The sequence below is a fragment of the Hylobates moloch genome, unplaced genomic scaffold (genome assembly GCF_009828535.3).
Source record: "Hylobates moloch isolate HMO894 unplaced genomic scaffold, HMol_V3 SCAFFOLD_16, whole genome shotgun sequence".
NCBI lineage: Eukaryota > Metazoa > Chordata > Mammalia > Primates > Hylobatidae > Hylobates > Hylobates moloch.
In genome coordinates, this window is record NW_026652291.1 from 32,869,783 (window position 1) to 32,887,674 (window position 17,892).

The 17,892-nt window shown below is 44.4% G+C and overlaps 1 protein-coding gene across 9 annotated transcripts in view; it reads right to left on the minus strand.

Moving 5' to 3' along the window:
• The window catches only part of RGS6 (regulator of G protein signaling 6), a 642,060-nt gene that overhangs the window by 77,672 nt on the left and 546,496 nt on the right, over positions 1–17,892 (minus strand). For all 9 annotated transcript variants that reach the window (XM_058429366.1, XM_032134933.2, XM_032134936.2 and 6 more), the window contains exons 9-12: positions 16,302–16,383; positions 14,540–14,614; positions 12,420–12,518; positions 10,962–11,023 (exon numbers count right to left, since the gene is read on the minus strand). In XM_058429366.1, coding sequence (XP_058285349.1) covers positions 10,962–11,023; positions 12,420–12,518; positions 14,540–14,614; positions 16,302–16,383 — 318 coding nt within the window. The remainder of the gene's footprint in view (positions 1–10,961; positions 11,024–12,419; positions 12,519–14,539; positions 14,615–16,301; positions 16,384–17,892) is intronic.

A 17,892-nucleotide genomic window follows, 5' to 3' on the forward strand; every position in this document is an offset into this window, starting at 1 on the left:
TTAGTTAATTATGTTATTGGGGAATTTTTTTTTAAGACCAGAAATAGATTTCCCTGAAGTAGAACATAGGGATTGAAAAATGAAATTTCCTCCCCTCCTCCCTCTTGCTTCCTTAGATTTCAATGAGGCAGGCTGGGGTTTTTATCAGACCCCTCCCCAAATGTGTTCTAGCAGATCCTCGATGTGGTCACATCTCCAACCTGGGAAGGAGGGGTCCAACCAGTCAGGTCAGGTCCTGTGGACAAGTCCCCATATGGAGCCCTGAGTGAGTGCTTGGGTGAGGGGACAACACAGAAGGCTCAGGAGAGGCTGCGGTGAGAATTCAGCCAGCACCTGGTCCCAAGAGGAGCCTGCAGGCTCCAGCTGCCTATTACTATAGGCATGGCAACGAAGGCAGCTATCCGCTGACCAGCCTAAGGCAGTAGAATCTTAAAAGTCCAGAGAGCAACTAAGGAAATGGGAAATAATATGATTATTTAAGCTGCAATGAAATACAGGCTCGTAGCCAGATCTCTTTAAGAAAAATCCTGGAATATCATTAGATAAGTGGGTGGAAGAGAGGTGGTGAGAGCTAATGGTGATGTTGGTTTAGGAGAATGTGGTTGAGAGCCCAAGGTGAGATTTTTGTGACCACCCAACATAAGAGCACAAAATATGACTTTGTAACAGGCATTAAGCATGAATGAAATTCTTCCTGTGAGCTTGTGCCATGTCACGCCTTCTCCAAAAAAGGTCTAGGCAAGCGGCATCAAGACATGCTATAGAGGAACACGTGGAGAAGGAACACAGAAAGTCCTGACGATCTGAACCAGGCAACAAAGCCAAAGTCATTACAAGCAACTCATCTGCTGGCCAGTGTCAGTGATGAGTGGTAATGGTCGGAAGGGAAATTTATTGTATTAGAAGAGGGAAATCTATTTTGTTAAGTTACATAAATAAAGTCAGAGGCTTTGTAAAGGAAACAGTAAAATTACATGGGAATATGTATTTTGAATGTTGTATTTTATTGATAGAAAAAGGAAGTATTGAATCATCAGAATTAGACATACACGTATTGGGGCTATAAGAGGCACTCCTAGTCAGCAGGGTGCTTAGAGATGCTGGTATATTAAAGACAAAGAGGATGAACAATTTGGTCTTCAGATTCTAAGAGAAGGGGAGAGATTGGGATTTTATATTTGTTTCTAAGGGCTGCTGGAACAGATTATCTCATATTTAGCAGCTGAAAACAATACAAATGTATTGTCTTATAATTCTAAGAGTCAGAAGTATGACATGGGTCTCACTGAGCTAAAATCAAGGTGTCAGCAGGGCGATGTTCCTTCTGGAGGCTCTAGGGAAGAATTCGTTTGCTTGCCTTTTTCCAGCTTCTAGAGGCTCCCTGCATTCCTTGGCTCACGACCCCCTTCTATCTGCAAAGCCAGCTATGGTTTTCTCATGCTGCAGCACTCTGATACTGACTCTTCTGCCTCTCTCTTCCACATTTCAGGGACCTGTGATTGTGCTGGGCCCATCCGGCCAATCCAGGATAATCTCTCTATTTTAAGGTGAACTGATTAGCAACCTTAAGTCCACCTGCAACCTGAATTCTCCTTGCCAAGTAACATAACCTATTCACAGGTTCTGGGGATTAGAACATGGACATCTTTGAGAAATCATTATTCTGCCTACCACAGGTGTAGTTTGAGAGCAATTTATGTGAAAAAATAAATGTATTATTATTTATTTCTTACTACATTTATTTATGTAGAAAATAAAGTCACCTGGAGGAGAGTGTGGCAGTAGAGAAAAGGTGCATAATGGCACCACCATGTTTTATTTTACTGCCACTATCACAACCCATGCAAATAAACCCAGTGTTCATGAATCTATGCACCCTCATTTGTCCTATTTGCCATCATCATTGCATGGAAAAGACAGGAGACAGCAAAGTGCATCTTGGAGGTTCCCAGGGGTGACTTGGGCATTTAGCAGTCTGCTGCCTCAACTGCTCTCCCAGCTTCTTGGGGGAAGGGGAGGGTGATCCTTCCCAGAGAGAGTAGCAGAGAGGGTTAACTTCACAGCTGGGGTAGCCAAAGACTGAGAGGAGGTGAAAGAGCACCCCACGCTGGGCAGAGAGGGAAGGTGGTCTCCTTTTCCTTTATGCTTCTCAACATCATCAGACTGTGCAGAAACAGCACAAGAAATGAAAGCAAGGACTCCTTACGTTTTCCTTGCTCTCCTGTCTCTTTAATCTGGGCTGGAGGTGCCTTATGTGTGGTAGCTAGAGCTTCCAAGGTGGGACACAGGAAAGAAATGAATGTTGGCCACATAGGATAAGATCTAAGCTTAATGCAGAGAGTTAAAAGGCTTTTGGATTTGTGCCTAGGCTGTCCAGCGCCATTTCTTAGGCAGGAAAGGAGATCCAAATGGAGATAGAAGTGCTGCCTAGGGATACAGTGAATGTACTTGGTTGTGTTGACCCTTATGCTGGGTCTCTTGGGAATCTGAGTGAAGCAGATAGGGATTCTGGATGGCGAATACTCCAAAATGGGTGAGCAGGCATAGAGGGCCTCTCTGGGTTCCTGCTCAGTTCTGCTTGCCTCCTGAGAATTGTACTCTGGCATGTACACAAAGCTACTTCAGGAGCTGCCATATATTTATTTATAAGCCCTGCTCCTGGCCATGGTTGATTTGTCCAGGAACAGATACCTGACGCAAGTGGGGTTCATATCTTCTTTCCCCAGCTTCAGCAGAAGCTTGTATTAGTCTGTTCTCCCACTGCTATGAAGAAATACCCAAGACTGTGTAATTTATAAAGGAAAGAGGTTTAATTGACTCACGGTTCAGCATGGCTGGGGAGGGGAAGGGGAAGCAAACATGTCCTTCTTCACATGGTGACAGGAAGGAGAATGAGAACTGAATGAAGGGGGAAGCCCCTTATAAAGCCATCAGGTCTCATGAGAACTTACTATCATGAGCATAGCATGGGGGAAAACACCCCCATGATTCAATTACCTCCCACTGGGTCCCTCCCATCACATGTGGGGATTATGGGAACTACAATTCAAGATGAGATTTGGGTGGGGACACAGCCAAACCATATCAAAGTTGTATAGTCACAAAGTTCAAGGGCTGGTGGTGTCATGTTTCATAACACATGTCTGTCACGAAACAGAATAAGGCCAGCGTGGAAAGTGGGTAGGACCAGAGAGGAAAAATGGGTCTTGGAGGCACTCAAGGCCCTGGCTCCAGCTTTTCCTGAGCTCAGTAGCATCGCTGCCTTTCCCAGGGTTCAATTCCACAGCCCCTTCTTGTATTCTGGGAGCCAATGTATGCTCCTATTTTGCAGAACCAGATTCTAGCTGGGGTTTTATTGCTTGGAATCAAACCAATACAGTTGAAAAGGGAATGAAGGTGATGGGAGTGTGAAGGCAAGTTCATCAAGGCAGCCGTTTGTAGAATTAGCCAGAGAGGTTGTCTCTTTCAGAACATGTGCTTCCTGGTAGTGTAAAGATTACAAGATGAACAGAGTCTGCTTGGGACACACAAGACAATGAGAAGGCCAGGCAGGCAATGAAGGAGGCAGCAATGGCCAATGCACAGTACCATTTCAGTCCAAAATCAATACCAGTGACCACAGAAAGACTAGAGGTAGGACAGGAAAAGCAAAAAGGGAGAAGAAAATAGAGGTATGTAAAGAGCTTTGTAGGATGTCCAGCATATAACAGTACACAGCAGTAATGGTCCTCCAGCTGCTGGGTGTGAGTGGCAGAAAAGCAGAATTGGGATGAGATGGAAGCAAGAAAATAAATATAGGAAATTTAGAAGTCCATTAGGAACAATATTTCTCACTGAGGAATTTTAGCATTCTTGTCCCTTTATCCTTGACTCCTGATTGGTAGATGCTTTTGTTATTTTCAAATGACAAATTCTCACATCACTAGAAGACGCTGATCTGTGAACCTTTAGCAAATGTGCTACCCACCATTGTCATGGGCTTTGAACTGGGTCTTGAGTGGAAATGTGGAACTGGCTGATTTGTTCACATACTCCTGCCCCATGACCCTTTAGTAAGTGGCAAAAAAAAAAAAAAAAAATCTACCAGATGGCTGCCAGGGTACAGTCTGTGGTCAGTCATTTAGTAGCCATTATTCAGTGCCTACTATGCCATTAAAAAGCAAACAGCTCTCTGGATCTCAGAGAGTTGTTAGAGCTGAGCTAACAGCAAAGTCACAGCTTCTAATAATAGTAACCAATCCTGCTAGGAGGACAGTTATTAATTCAAAACCTTCCCAATTTAGATTGCTAATTAGGGTCTACCTTTGATAAACTTGGAGGGGAAGGAAATAATGAAAGAGAATTTAGTAAACATACAGTCCAACCACTTGAGAAAATATGACAAAAATAAAAGTTTTGGATTTTATCCTTTCTCTCCACAAAAAAAGACTTTTAATTTTGCCACAAATTGTACAGATATGTCCAAAAAAAAAAAACCCACAAAACTATGACGAGTTGGAGGAAGAAGAAATACTGCCCACCCTGAATTAAGCAATGCGTAGGAGGAATCCCTAGAGCTAAGGACACATATATGGAGCAGGTGGGGAGAAGACGAAGAGATATTGACATGGCTAGGCTCCAGGAAAAAGGGACAGTGAAGTATGTCCTGCAGCTATGGGAAACTATTACCCAGGAAAACAAACAAACAAACAAAAACCAACAAAATGAGGCCTGGAATCTAAAGCATTATGGGATATGACCATTAGTCCTACTTTAGAAATATAGTACAAATGCACTAAAGCATTCATTATGAAATCAGAGCCTCTACATGAGAAGACCTGGAAATGGAATGTGAAAGGGGGTGAAGAGGAGAGCATGCTGGCAGGCCTCGCTTTGCTACATGAAGTTTCTGAACTGTGATGCACAACAGGGAACCAGGACAGGAAGGATCTGATTAGAAACGAAAATGAGAAGCAGAGCAGCACTGTGGAGAGGAAAGAAGAAAGTTTGATTCCTAGCAATTAATTAATTAATCTAGCTTTTTTTTTTTCACTTGGAGAAGGTGGGAAGTAGAGAAAATATAAAAAGAGAAATCCTTAATTGCAAGTCACCCAGAGAAAACACATTCAATAGAGAAACTTGGGATGAGTAAAGGAGCACGAAGGTGAATTTAGCCCTGCAGGAAGAAGAGCTTACACCAGGCCAGGTATGGAGGCCCCTTCTTTCCTGCATGCTACAGATTCCAAATCTTGGTCTAGATATGGTCACCCTGGCTGTAATGATACCTCTGGTCTTTTTTTTTTTTTTCTGTCACCTAGAACAGGCTAGGAGAAAGGAGGAGCAAAGACCCCATGGTTTCTGGAATCCCCTAAAAGCAAAGTTGTAATGACTTCTGTGACCCTTTTTTTCCCCTCCCCTGAAACTATCATTAGACATTAAGTTCACAAACCTCTATCACCCTAGCAGGTTTTCAATAGACCCTTAGGGTATCCAGTCCCTTGCTGTCTTATCTCATTTCATTAATTACATTTCATGATCACTGAGGGTCAGTAGGTGGAGGAAGAACCAGCATCCAATTTCAGGGAGCAGCAGCAATCTCAGATACGGGCAAGCAAGATGATGCTAAAAAAAATCAATTCAGCAGTCAGCTGTGCCACACGAATGGCTCCCAGTAATAGGGTGAGGATGAGCCAAGTACAGATGCAGGTACGGAATGGAACATTTTGATCCCTCTGTGTGCAGCAGTGCACTGAGATAGCTGCAGTGATTGTGGTATAGCTCACTATGGGTGGGAAGAAGTCTCTGGGGAATCGCAGCCAAACATGGAGACTCTAGACAGTTTGGGACTAAAATGCATGGAGTGTTGCTTCTCAAAGTTGGTTTGTCAAGTGCTATAGGGCTTAGGTGAATTAAAAAAGGGACTCCCTTGGGGATGCTTGCAAAGAAGAGTAAGACCTTGTTTATCTGGCTACTTCAAGTATCCAGAGAACATAAATGAGATAAGTGAGCATAAGAGCCTCTGAGTAGTCTACAGATGAAATAAACACCATGCCTCAAGGTTCATTGTTATTGGGAACAACATACCTCACAAAAAAGACTTTTCACACTTGCTTTAAGATCAAAGCTAATCAATTTGGTTATTTGATTTCCTGGTGTGGTAGTTCAGTTTCAAAGAAGGAGTCTATTTCTTCTGCCCTTGAATCTAGTCCAGCTTAGAGACTTGTTTTAGCCAATAAAAGGCAACAGAAGTGACAGAATGCCAGTTCTAATCTGCGAGAGTTTTGCATGCTTCTGTTCTCTCTCTTGGAATCCCACTATCCCCATGAGGAAAATGTCAACTAGTCTGCTGGAGGGTGAGAGACCATGTTTTTTTTTTTTTTGTTTTTTTTTTTTTTTTTCTCACGGGGTGACCCAGGCTGGAGCGACCTGGGGCAATCTCGGCTCACTGCAAGCTCCACCTCCCGGGTTCACGCCATTCTCCTGCCTCAGCCTCTCCTAGTAGCTGGGACTACAGGCGCCCGCCACCACACCCGCTAATTTTTTGTATTTTTAGTAGAGACGGGGTTTCACCGTGGTCTCGACCTCCTGACCTCGTGATCCGCCTGCCTCGGCCTCCCAAAGTGCTGGGATTACAAGCGTGAGCCACCACGCCCGGCCTGAGACCATGTTAAGGAGTGCTCAACTGTCCCAGCTGAGGCCATCCTAAACCAGCAGAAGCCAAACGTGAGAGAGCCCAGCCGAGATCAGCAGAGCTGCCCAGCCAACCCATAGCCACATAGAGAAACACGACTGAGACCAATGGAGCCAGGTGGCACATAGACATGTGAGCAATAATAAAAGCTTATTTTTTTAAGCCACTGAGTTTTGGAGTGTTTTGTTACTCAGCAACAGCTAACTGATACACCTGGTCTGCTACAGATTGGAAAGCGGGGTTGGGTAGAGAGGGGGAAGGGTTAGTAGAGACAAGCAGACAAACAGACAACTAAAAGGCAGAAACAGGAATTCAAAGAATATTATCATCTGGGGCCATTTACAGAAGGGGAAGCAGGGCACCTTATAAGATCCTGACCACTGACAGTTTTAAAGCATAATAGAAGACTACTGACTCTGAGTCATCTAGAAAACGTAACTGAAATGTAGTGTCCTTTTGTTAGGAAGTAAAGTGGATGAACCATATTTAAGAAAGACTGCCATTAAAAAATAGTTAAAATAGGCCAGGCATGGTGGCTCATGCCTGTAATCCCAGCACTTTGGGAGGCCGAGGCGGGTGGATCACAACGTCAGGAGATCCAGACCATCCTGACTAACACGGTGAAACCCCGTCTCTACTAAAAAATACAAAAAAATTAGCCAGGCTTGGTGGCGGGTGCCTGTAATCCCAGCTACTGAGGAGGCTGAGGCAGGAGAATGGTGTGAACCCGGGAGGTGGAGATTGCAGTGAGCCAAGATTGTGCCACTGAACTCCAGCCTGGGCGACAGAGCAAGACTCCGTCTCAAAAAAAAAAAAAAAAAAAAAAAAATAGTTAAAATAAAAAGCTTAGGGTGTTAAGTGTCATTTATCTGAGACACTCATGTGTGTGTGCAGAGACAATACATTCTGCAACAAAAATTGGGTAACAGCTCAGAAAGCCTTTTGTGTTGCTTCCAGGTGCAAAAGGCAGCCTAGGAAATGCAGTTTGGTTGCCATGATTTTGGGGACAATTAAGTGCTCAGGAAGACAACGGACAGAATATTTGGAACTGGGATGATCTGAGAAATTCTGTGCAGACGAGCAAGTCTTTTCTCCCGTGAAGCCCCAGATTAGTGATGGCGTGTGAGGCACTGGAAGGAGACATGCAGTGCAAGGTCAGCCTTAGGCAGCCTGCAGAGACCTCTGTGTGGGAGACTGAGGGGAGACAGAAGGTGCAGGAAAGAATTGCATTAGCAGCCTCCCTCCTTGGCCTGCCCTTTGTTTGCTCCTTTAAGCACCACATATCCAGTTCATTCTGTCTCATGCACTTGAATTCTGCTCTCTGCCGAAGCACAAGTAAGTGTCACGCTGGAAAATAATTATTATTCACATTCCTAGTGTGCAGACTGAATCCCAAGGACTGGACCATGCTTTTGCCATGGATGAACTCATTAATCCTATAATTTAAATACAACTACTATCTCCCCTCTAAAGAGGTGAAAACAGGCACCGAGAGAAGAAGCCACTGGCTTCATCAGTTAGAAAACAGGAAATGGCAGGGGCAGGTTTCAAACCTCGATGGTCAGTTTCAGATCCATCCCCTAAACTGTCTGTTCTGCCCCTTTAGTTTGCAAAGTTCCGTTTTTCCCTCCCTGCTGGTCTGGATGCACCCTTTAGTCCAACCCTGACTATAGACATCCCAGAGCCCAGCTTCACTGTTCCCAGCCCTCCTGCCTCTCCCCACTACTAGTTCTCACAGAACTGGGTGAAAAATGATGAAGATCTTTCCTGGGGGATGCGGTTTCCTGGGGGATACGGATTTGCCACTTATCACCTGGAGCAGGCCCAGGGAAGCCAGATCGGAATGGCGATGTGGATGTGTGTGCCCACCTGAGAGAGCTCAGCCTGCATCTCTGGCAGCTTCTCACCAGCTGCCAGCACCTCCTCCCTGGCCCCATCCTCACAGAGCCACTGACGGGCCTGGCTCCCAGCTGCTTTATCTCCAGCTAACACGCATCTCCTTCCCCTCCTCCTCCTTATCTGGGGGTTTCCTTGCGGCTCTAATGAAAAACCCTCGTGTCACATTGAAAAGTTGCCAGTTATTGCTGCTGGGAATAAAATCCAGCCTCTGCCAGGCAGAGACTCATGAAAGCTTCTAGCTGGGCACCGAGGAGTAGCCAGTTGGAATAATCCTTCAATATGAGCAGCCTCTCAAGCATAATTAGGTGGTACCAGGTGGGGCCCCTCCCTGACAGCAAGGAAACAAACAAACAATAGGATGGGCCAGGCTCCCTGCCTCCACCTTGGTTTCCTCCATTGCTTGGCCTCTCTGCACACCTGCCCTGGAGTCTGCCTACCTCATGCTGACAGGTTCAGGCTCTTTCTCTGCATCCCAAAGATACAACGAATTGGATGTGAGCTCTCAGGTCAGCCTGAGTAGCAGGCAATGGCTTCACCGGATCCTGAAAGACCAGATCAGTCCACTTGAAGATTATCCAAAATGTGGATTTCTTGGCTCAACCCTGGAACCACTGAATCTGAATCCCTAGGGCTGAGGCTTGGGAATTTCCATTTTTTAACCCCCTCCCTCACCTGGATTAGGGTACTTAGAATCACCGGACCTGAGCAAATAGATCCAAAGAAAGATGCTCCCATATATATGCTCTTCTAAATTGCAAACCCTGAAGAGCCCTTCCACCTTCCAAGGCCAGACATGAGCATTGCTAGCACACCGACTCTCAAAGTATACTAGGACAGCCATTTCTGTCCCTAGCTCACAGAGAAAGAAGCTCGCGGTTCCTCACAGGCCATGGATGACACCAAGAGAGTTGAGGCCATGCTGCTGTTTCACTCACAGCCACCTTTCTGGGGCAAAGGAATCACAGTGAGACCGAAAAAGCATTTTCAGAGCCTGGTACTCTGGCCAGAAGCCGCACATGATGAGAGAGGAGGTATGAGGTAATTCTGCAGCCTACACGGCCAGCTGAAACGGTGACTCCAGAGTGATCGGTAGGTACCTGAGCGTAAGCTGAGCTCCAGCCACGGCCACTTTCCAGAACATTTGCATAGAAAAAGCAGGAGTGTCAGTGATTCTCAATGGAAGTGACTTTCACCCCACCCAGGGGACATTTGGCAATGTCTGGAGACATTTTTGGTTCTCACAACTGTGGTGGTAGGGGGACCACTGACCTCTAATTGGGAGAGGTCAGGAATGCTGCTAAATATCCTATAATTCATAGGACATTAAGAACACAACAAAGAATTATCTGGCTCAGAATGTCACTAGTGCCACGATCGAGAAACCCTGGAATAAAGACGTGAGCCCAAGTCCAAGGATGTCCTTAGCCCCTGAAGGTAGGGTATTCAATCAGACTCTTTGTTTGGGGTCAGAGTTTTTATACCTTCCATTTGTTGTAATTTATCTAGAAAAAAGATGTGAATCAACCCAGGGGCCAGCAGAGAAAGGCTTACAGGCTTATAGGGGGCTCACACAGCCAGTCCCCTGTAGGAGCTGGGCTAAAAAGACTCGGTTTATCTGACATCCAATAAATACCAAGACCCAACTTAAGCTCTTGAGTCCTTCAGCAATTGGTCATTGCTTTAACAGTAGCATATGGATGAATAAATGTTCACTAGTGAGCTGCCTGGTTAGATTTATTCCATATAGATTCCCCATGTGGTCTCCTGTCTTCACGGAAGAGTTAAAAAAAACGGACCATTTAGTTGATAAAATTGAGTCTCCCATGAGTTAATGGAGTGGAACCAGCTACTGGTGCAGACTGAAGCACACACACTGCTGTGGAAGCCAGGCTGGAGGGGCCAAATATTGTCTTTACAGTTGATTCGATGCAGTTCAGTGGTTGATGGTGTGTGGAGGCGGAACTCTTCCCAACGATCCAGTCCCCTCCTGTCTATGCAGCCAGCACCTCAAAGGACACACATAATTTCTTTTCCCCTATAAAGTGAATCTGGGCATTTTATAGCTGAAAAGGGAGCAATTTCCATTTGAATTAATCAAGAGGCTGAAGGCAAAGGTGCATTATGTAGCTTTACAGGATATTCTTCCTTGATTGACAAGGTCCCGTGGCCACCCCCTGTAAAGCCTTAGCAACGGAACATTTCTTGACATCACTCAAGGGAGGTCTGTTATCTTAGTTATACTCACATGGAGCCTGTGGGGTTTTTTTTGCACCCCAGTCTAAGGAATAACTACAGTCTCTTGGCGATGAACACATTTGTTAATCATAACCCTGTAACATTTCTTCTCTGTTAAATTAGAAGAAAGCAGTAATATTATTGAAGGAAAACATACCTTTCAGCTACTTTGGACATTTTCAAACAATGTCTGTCAATCTGTGCGTTCAAAAATGTTATCTGGGAAAATAGAGAACACGGATGTTAAGACCAAACTAAAATTATTTTTTCCCCTCACTCCACAAACCCAAATCCTGCATTTCCACCAAGATCCAAACATCTCCTCTGGCCAGACATCTCCGACTCCCTCAGCTCTGCCCTCCAGCAACTTACTTGCGCCTCTGGACATCTCTATCATACAAGATGCATATTCTACAATTCAGCCTTTGTCTCATCTCCTCCTATACTGTGGTGTGATTTAAGTCTTGCTTTCCAAACTTAAAGGCAATATATTTTCTACATAGCTTAGCAACAGCATGGACAGGTGAAATGTGCACCATAAATACCTGTTTTGAATAATCCCCAGTGACCCCTCCTCTGCCCACCTTTCATACGCATGTCATGCCCATGTCCTTGGCATGCTTGACTGGAATCATCAAATAGCTTTTTCTCTTTTTTTTTGTTTTTTGAGACAGAGTCTCATTCTGTTGCCTATGCTGGAGTGCAATGGCATGATCTCAGCTCACTGCAATCTCCACCTCTCAGGTTCAAGTGATTCTCCTCTCTCAGCCTCCCGAGTAGCTGGGATTATAGTTACACGCCACCAAGCCTGGCTAACTTTTTTCTATTTTTAGTAGAGACGGGGTTTCATCGTATTGGTCAGCCTGGTCTCAAACTCCTTACCTCAGATGATCCACCTGCCTCAGCCTCACACAGTGCTGGGATTACAGGTGTGAGCCACCCAGCCCCGCCAAATAGCTTTTTTTCATACATCCATTACCTCTTACCCATCAGATAATAAACTTGTCAAGGGCAAGCACCTAAAAGTTTACTCCTTTGGGTTTTGCCCACTAGGAACCAGCAAGGCATAATATAAACAGCAGGTTTCTTTGTTACCAGTAAGTATCAGAAGGAAGTAATATAATTAGCCATTGCCTGTTGTTGACCTGGGCTCCTCATCATGAAAGAAAGTAACGTTCAACCAAGTAATGCCGAAATGGCATTGGGAGCAGAGCTTTAGTTATTCTTAAACTTTCCTTTCAAATCACAGCAATAAAGTAGACCATCCTGAGCTGGTGCATTCCAATTATAAGGACTGTGTGACATGAGCCCCCTCCTTCCTCCAGCTCCCACAGCAGACTGTGGGAAACCCCACTACAGCAGTTACCCCAAGGCACGGGATGACTCATTTATGCCCTTTTCTAATAACTGCTGGAGGAACTGGGTAGAGAATTCTTTCTCTCAAGCTTCCGTGGCTTGTTCATACACAGCGCTTAAAGGTTCAATCACCCACAGCTGGGTTCCACCGTGGTTTCCAGGAACTCAAAGCTTGCTCAATCTTCAGAGTTGAACATTTGAAAGGGGTTTTAAACTGGCCACGTCTGCTCCTGGGAGTGCAAGCTGTCAATTCATTCACCTGTTTCCGGATGTCCTCTTTTGTTGTTTTCCTGATTGGTTGGCTGAGTACATGCACTGGGCTCTGTGCCTGGGACTCTTCAGTCACGCCATACACGGACTAGGAGAAGAAGCAAGCACAGAGGATCATTCAACCACAGAGTTGGAGGGTGCTTAGGGGTCAGCTAGTTCAATGACTCATCCAATTTCGTGAATCCCCTCATGACAATAAAAGATTGGTCTCTGCTTTTATTTCTTCAATGATGAGAATGCTGCCTCTTAAGCCATGTCATCTCATCTTTAGGGTACCACTATAACCCCAATCCTATCTTTTATTGGGCTGAAAATAGCCTCCTTGTATCTCAGTGTTTCTCCAAATATGGTCCATAGACCATCTGCAAAGAATCACCTGGGTGTGCTCGGAAAAGACACGTTGCTGAGTATCCCCTCGCCCCCTGGACTTACTGCATCAGAATCTTTGTGGGTGGGTTTGGAAATCTGCACTTTTATCAAATGCCTCAAATGATTCTGAATAAAGAAAGTTCAAGAGCCACTGCCGAAGATCCCCTCTACATTTCCGTTGGTCAGCAGATGCCCATCTGGTACCAAACTGGGATGGCAGAGTTTCAGGGTTTCCCTTTCAAGTTAAATAGTTTTCTGGCCTCAGTTTTTCCACATCTCCGTAGCTATAGCTACGTTTAAAGCTGTTCCTGGTATTACGGACAGACTAAACACAATCTTCCTAATGGGAAAGAAACGAAACCCTGAAGGGCATGTAATGTGTGGTCAAAATCATCAAAATGAAGAAGGGCTCAGATAAGGTGGATGTGACTCCATGAAATTCTGTAATGTTACAATTATGGGGCTCTTGAAGATGAAATGAGGACATTTTAGGACTAACATTTTAAAATATAATACAGTGGGTATTGTTAAGTCAGTGAGGAACAAAATATGTAAGTAGATTAAAGAAGTTTATATACACACGCCACGTCTAGTGTGTGTGTGTGTGCATGTATGTGTTTTTTTTTAATGCATACATGAGAGAGAGAGAGCTAATTGGTCATCACAAGAAATAGGAATGTTTGGGGACACATCTCCACTCTTTGGAATTTTTTTTTTGAGACGGAGTCTCGCTCTTGTTGCCCAGGCTGGAGTGCAACGGTGCGATCTTTGCTCACTGCAACCTCTGCCTCCCAGGTTCAAGTGATTCTCCTGCCTCAGCCTCCCAAGAAGCTGGGATTACAGGTATGCACCACTGTGCCCAGCTAATTTTGTATTTTTAGTAGAGACGGGGTTTCTCCATGTTGGTCAAGCTGGTCTTGAACTCCCGACCTCAGGTGATCTGCCTGCCTCAGCCTTCCAAAGTGTTGGGATTACAGGTGTGAGCCACTGCACCTGGCCCACTCTTTGGAAATTAATATTATGGAGTCTGGTCATACTCTCCTGCAATATTGTCCCCTGGTGCTGTGGAGAGGATGAGACATACGAATCGTGGGGGAGTCTGAGCATGGCGCCCTCGGGTATGCTGTGACCACTACTCCTTTGAGTAAAGTGAAACACAAGTGACCATTGGGTCATTCACAATTGGGCAAGATGGTGGTTTGAGTTTGGGTGATCCAGCTCTATCAAAAATAAATAAATAAATAAATAAGACTTTCATTTGCTTCTAAGTATAAAGCTTGCTTTCACCTGTGAGCTTTGCCACTTCTTGGTCCTTTTGTTTCCTCCCCTCCCTGCCACCTCCCCAGGACAACTGCAACTTACCCTTCAGAACACCTGACTCTCTTTCAGGAAGCCCTTGGGAAGCCCCTCGCCTCCACCCCCTCCAGGTCTGGCTTAGCTGCCCCTCCTGGGCTCCTCAACTGTCCTATACCTCTCCTATCACAGCATTCACGGCCCCGTTGCCTGTTGGCTTGTTTTACTCCCTGTCAGGCTGTGGGCTCCATGAGGACCTGCCAATGTATCCTAGCACGAGCACAGTGCCAAGCACGCATCAGCTGCTCAATCAATATTTGTGAAATGGTTATGGTTTCGAAAGACAAAAGGTGGTAGAATTACAAGTAGGAAATTACTATTTGAATAGTACTAGAACTGGAAGGGCTATTCACATCAGGAATTTTTAACTCAGCTAAACTAGCGAACCTTTTTAACCTTCTGTGGATTCTTCAAGCGTCGACATTTTCGGATATCCATTTCTGTTGTGTTCACACAGCCTGGCTGAGAAAAAAAAAAACACATCATATAAATTACTACGTGAAAATTACATTTCCAATTTAGCCCATGTCACACCATCAGGACCAATCTTTATCTTCTTCCATTACAGACAATGCATGACTTTTTTCCATTTTGCCATAATATGTGTTCCTCTGTGGAGTTCTCATATGATCTAGAAAAGCTTACCTCATAATCTAAGGATGATATGTAGAGGGTATAGCCCACAGTTTCTAAGAGCAAATTAGCTATTCAAGTGGCAAGACTGCATCAGGCACAGCCCTTAAAAAATTTTTTTACATACTTAACCGTTTGAAAAAGACTCCACGATATCAGGTTGAGTAGCTATTTATTTATTTTTTGCTTTTAATCAAATTTTAAGAAGACCAATAGTTTATTTTTTTAGTTCCATTTCGTGAGGAAAATGCAAGATTTGTTTTAATAACGTGAAATCAGAAATACAGTCAAACCTCATTATTTACAAATTTTGCATTTGTGAATTTGCCTGCTTGCTAAATTTCATTTATAACTCCTTAGTAGTTGTACCTTGAGTAGCCTGATATGCATGTTTCCCACTGAAATTGAACAAGGTGACGTCCTGCCTTTTTGTTTCAGGCCCGTCTATTTAGGGCTAATTTAGTGCCAACTTTTCTGCATTTTTGTGCTTTTTGTTGGTGATTTTGCTGTTTAAAATGGCCCAAGGACAGTGCTGAAGTGCTGTCCACCGTTCCCAAGCAAGAAGGCTCTGATGTGCCTTAGGAGGAAATAAACGTGCAGGCATGAGCAATAGTGCTGTTGGCCATGAGTTTAATGTTAACGAATCAATGATATATATTACATAAGGTGTCTTTACCCAGAAACACATTTAAAAGGTTATATATCGGATCAGCTGATAAAAATGTTGTGGCCACAGGCTCACAGGGACCTAGCTTGGTAGTTCCCATGGGAGTGATGCTTCAATGTGCGCTAATTCAGTGTTTGCAAAGACTTTATAGAACATAGCTGCCATGGATGACAAGAATTAACTGTATTCGACAGAGAATAGTTTAAGATTCAGAGTTGAATAGCAGCAGAAATGGAAATTGTTAATTTGGGTAATGTAAACCTTTGGGACCCAAAGGTCTTTTGGTGGAATTCCCATAGCTTCTCCATTTGCAATTCCATATTTTCATGAATGAATCATTTTTTTTTTTTTTTTTTTTTTCCAGAGACGGAGTCTCGCGTTACCCAGGCTGGAGTGCAGTGGCCCGATCTCGGCTCACTGCAAGCTCCGCCTCCCGGGTTGACGCCATTCTCCGGCCTCAGCCTGCCGATTCGCGGGGACTACAGGCGCCCGCCACCACACCCGGCTAATTTTTTTGTATTTTAAGTAGAGACAGGGTTTCACCGTGTTAGCAGGATGGTCTTGATCTACTGACCTCGTGATCTACCCACCTCGGCCTCCCAAAGTGCTGGGATTACAGGCGTGAGCCACCGCGCCCAGCCGAATGAATAATTTTTAAAAGTTGGAACTTACATATATTCCAGAAAATTTACTGAGATTATATAAATGAATGGCAAAGCCAGTTCCACAAAGCTCAGCGATTTTCATAAGAATGAGACACCTGGTGGCTAAAGACGGTCTTTTCTTTATAGAGAGAAAAATTAAAAATTAAGAAAAAAAAATCTAGAGAACTGAGTAGCACTTTCTCACCACAGGCCTGTGGACATCCCAAAAGGCTCGTTCTTGACTATCCAAAATTTTCCTTTCTGTCTTGTCTTTTTTCCGGTCAATCCTGAAAGAGTAAAGAGAGGAAGGAAATAAGAGGCTCTGTATTCTGTTTTCCCTTCTGACACTTGCTCCAGCGTTTGCTCCTGTTTCTAGGAGCTAAGTGAACACAAGGCCATTAGTACCTGCATGGTGCCTGCTCTCTGCAGAGCTGTGAAATAGGGGTGTATAATTCCCCCCCGAAAACCTCAGGAATTCCACACATGGTAAGAGAACTTGTTTTAGGCTAGATTACAGATTGCCATATATGTATAATGAACATGGTGGCCTAAGGGAAGAATAAGAATGCAGCTGTTCATTTGAAGTATTAAGATTTGGATTATTAAAAACTGAATTATCCATTGATATGCCCCCTCATCAAAAAGGATACTGCATATACAAATTATAAGATGGAATATAACCACCCTCTTGCCCATGTTCCATGTTCAAATTTGAAAGTTTGCTTTAGATTTAGAATCAGTAGAAATAAATGTCTTTAAAATGCTGCAATTATGTGTTTTATAAGTCGCTTACACCATCTGGCTTTCTAAAGGCAGAATAATGGCCCTAGCACGAGACAAGATCCAGGAGGCAAATATCACTGGCCTCAGCCTGGGGAGGCACAAATTGCAAGAGGGAAATTGTAGGTGACAAAGACAGATTCTTATTGTTCTGATCTGCAGCATAGATAAGAGGTTTTTTTATTTTTTTCTTTCTTTCTTTTTTTTTTTTTTTTAAAGCATGTATTACTTCATTTTATTTCTTCAAGTAAAAAGCAACTCAGATTAATTGCCGTGTAACTCCTGGGTCTCGGCTGTCTTGGGAACACTTTACTGGACTGAAATAAACCCATAATCACCCTGCGATTTTTGTGATAATTACTGTGTACTTAGGTGGCCCACAATTATAATGTAATCACAGAGTTAATCAAAAAAGTTAATCGAGAAATACCATATATTTATGAAGTAACAATTTCCCCTCTGTTTATAACTTGTGATGCTGTTTGATTCTGGAAGAACAAATTAACGTTCCTCTTTGCTTTCCAGTGGCTTCTGGGTACACAGGCAAAATTCTGCCTTAGTCCAGTTGAATCCCAGCCTCCATCCCACCTACTCTCCCACCTTCATCTCTTCGGGGGCACCCAGTGCCTGGTACCCGCCTATCCTGGGGGCTGCTGGGTGGTCAGGAGGTGGCTGGCATCATGGACAGGAGAAAGGCAGAGACTGTGGGGGAGGGTCACAGCAATGGCAGTGTACAGGCCACTGGACCAGATGGCCTCAGGTCACTTCCAACTATGACCATAGCTGTGATGAGTCTACACCCACACAGCCTGAGACCCGGCTCCAGGCCATGGGCTGCGACACCACCCAGGAATGTTGCTCTGAAGCCTCAGCGGCTGCTCACATGCAGGTGGTACCCAAAGGAAACATAGTCCCATTCTCCCAGCTTAGCAACCCTTTCCTGCTCCTGTCCCACTTCTCCTGTTAACCATCCTGGCTAACCTAGACATCATCCCTGGGAAGGACAAGGGAGATCC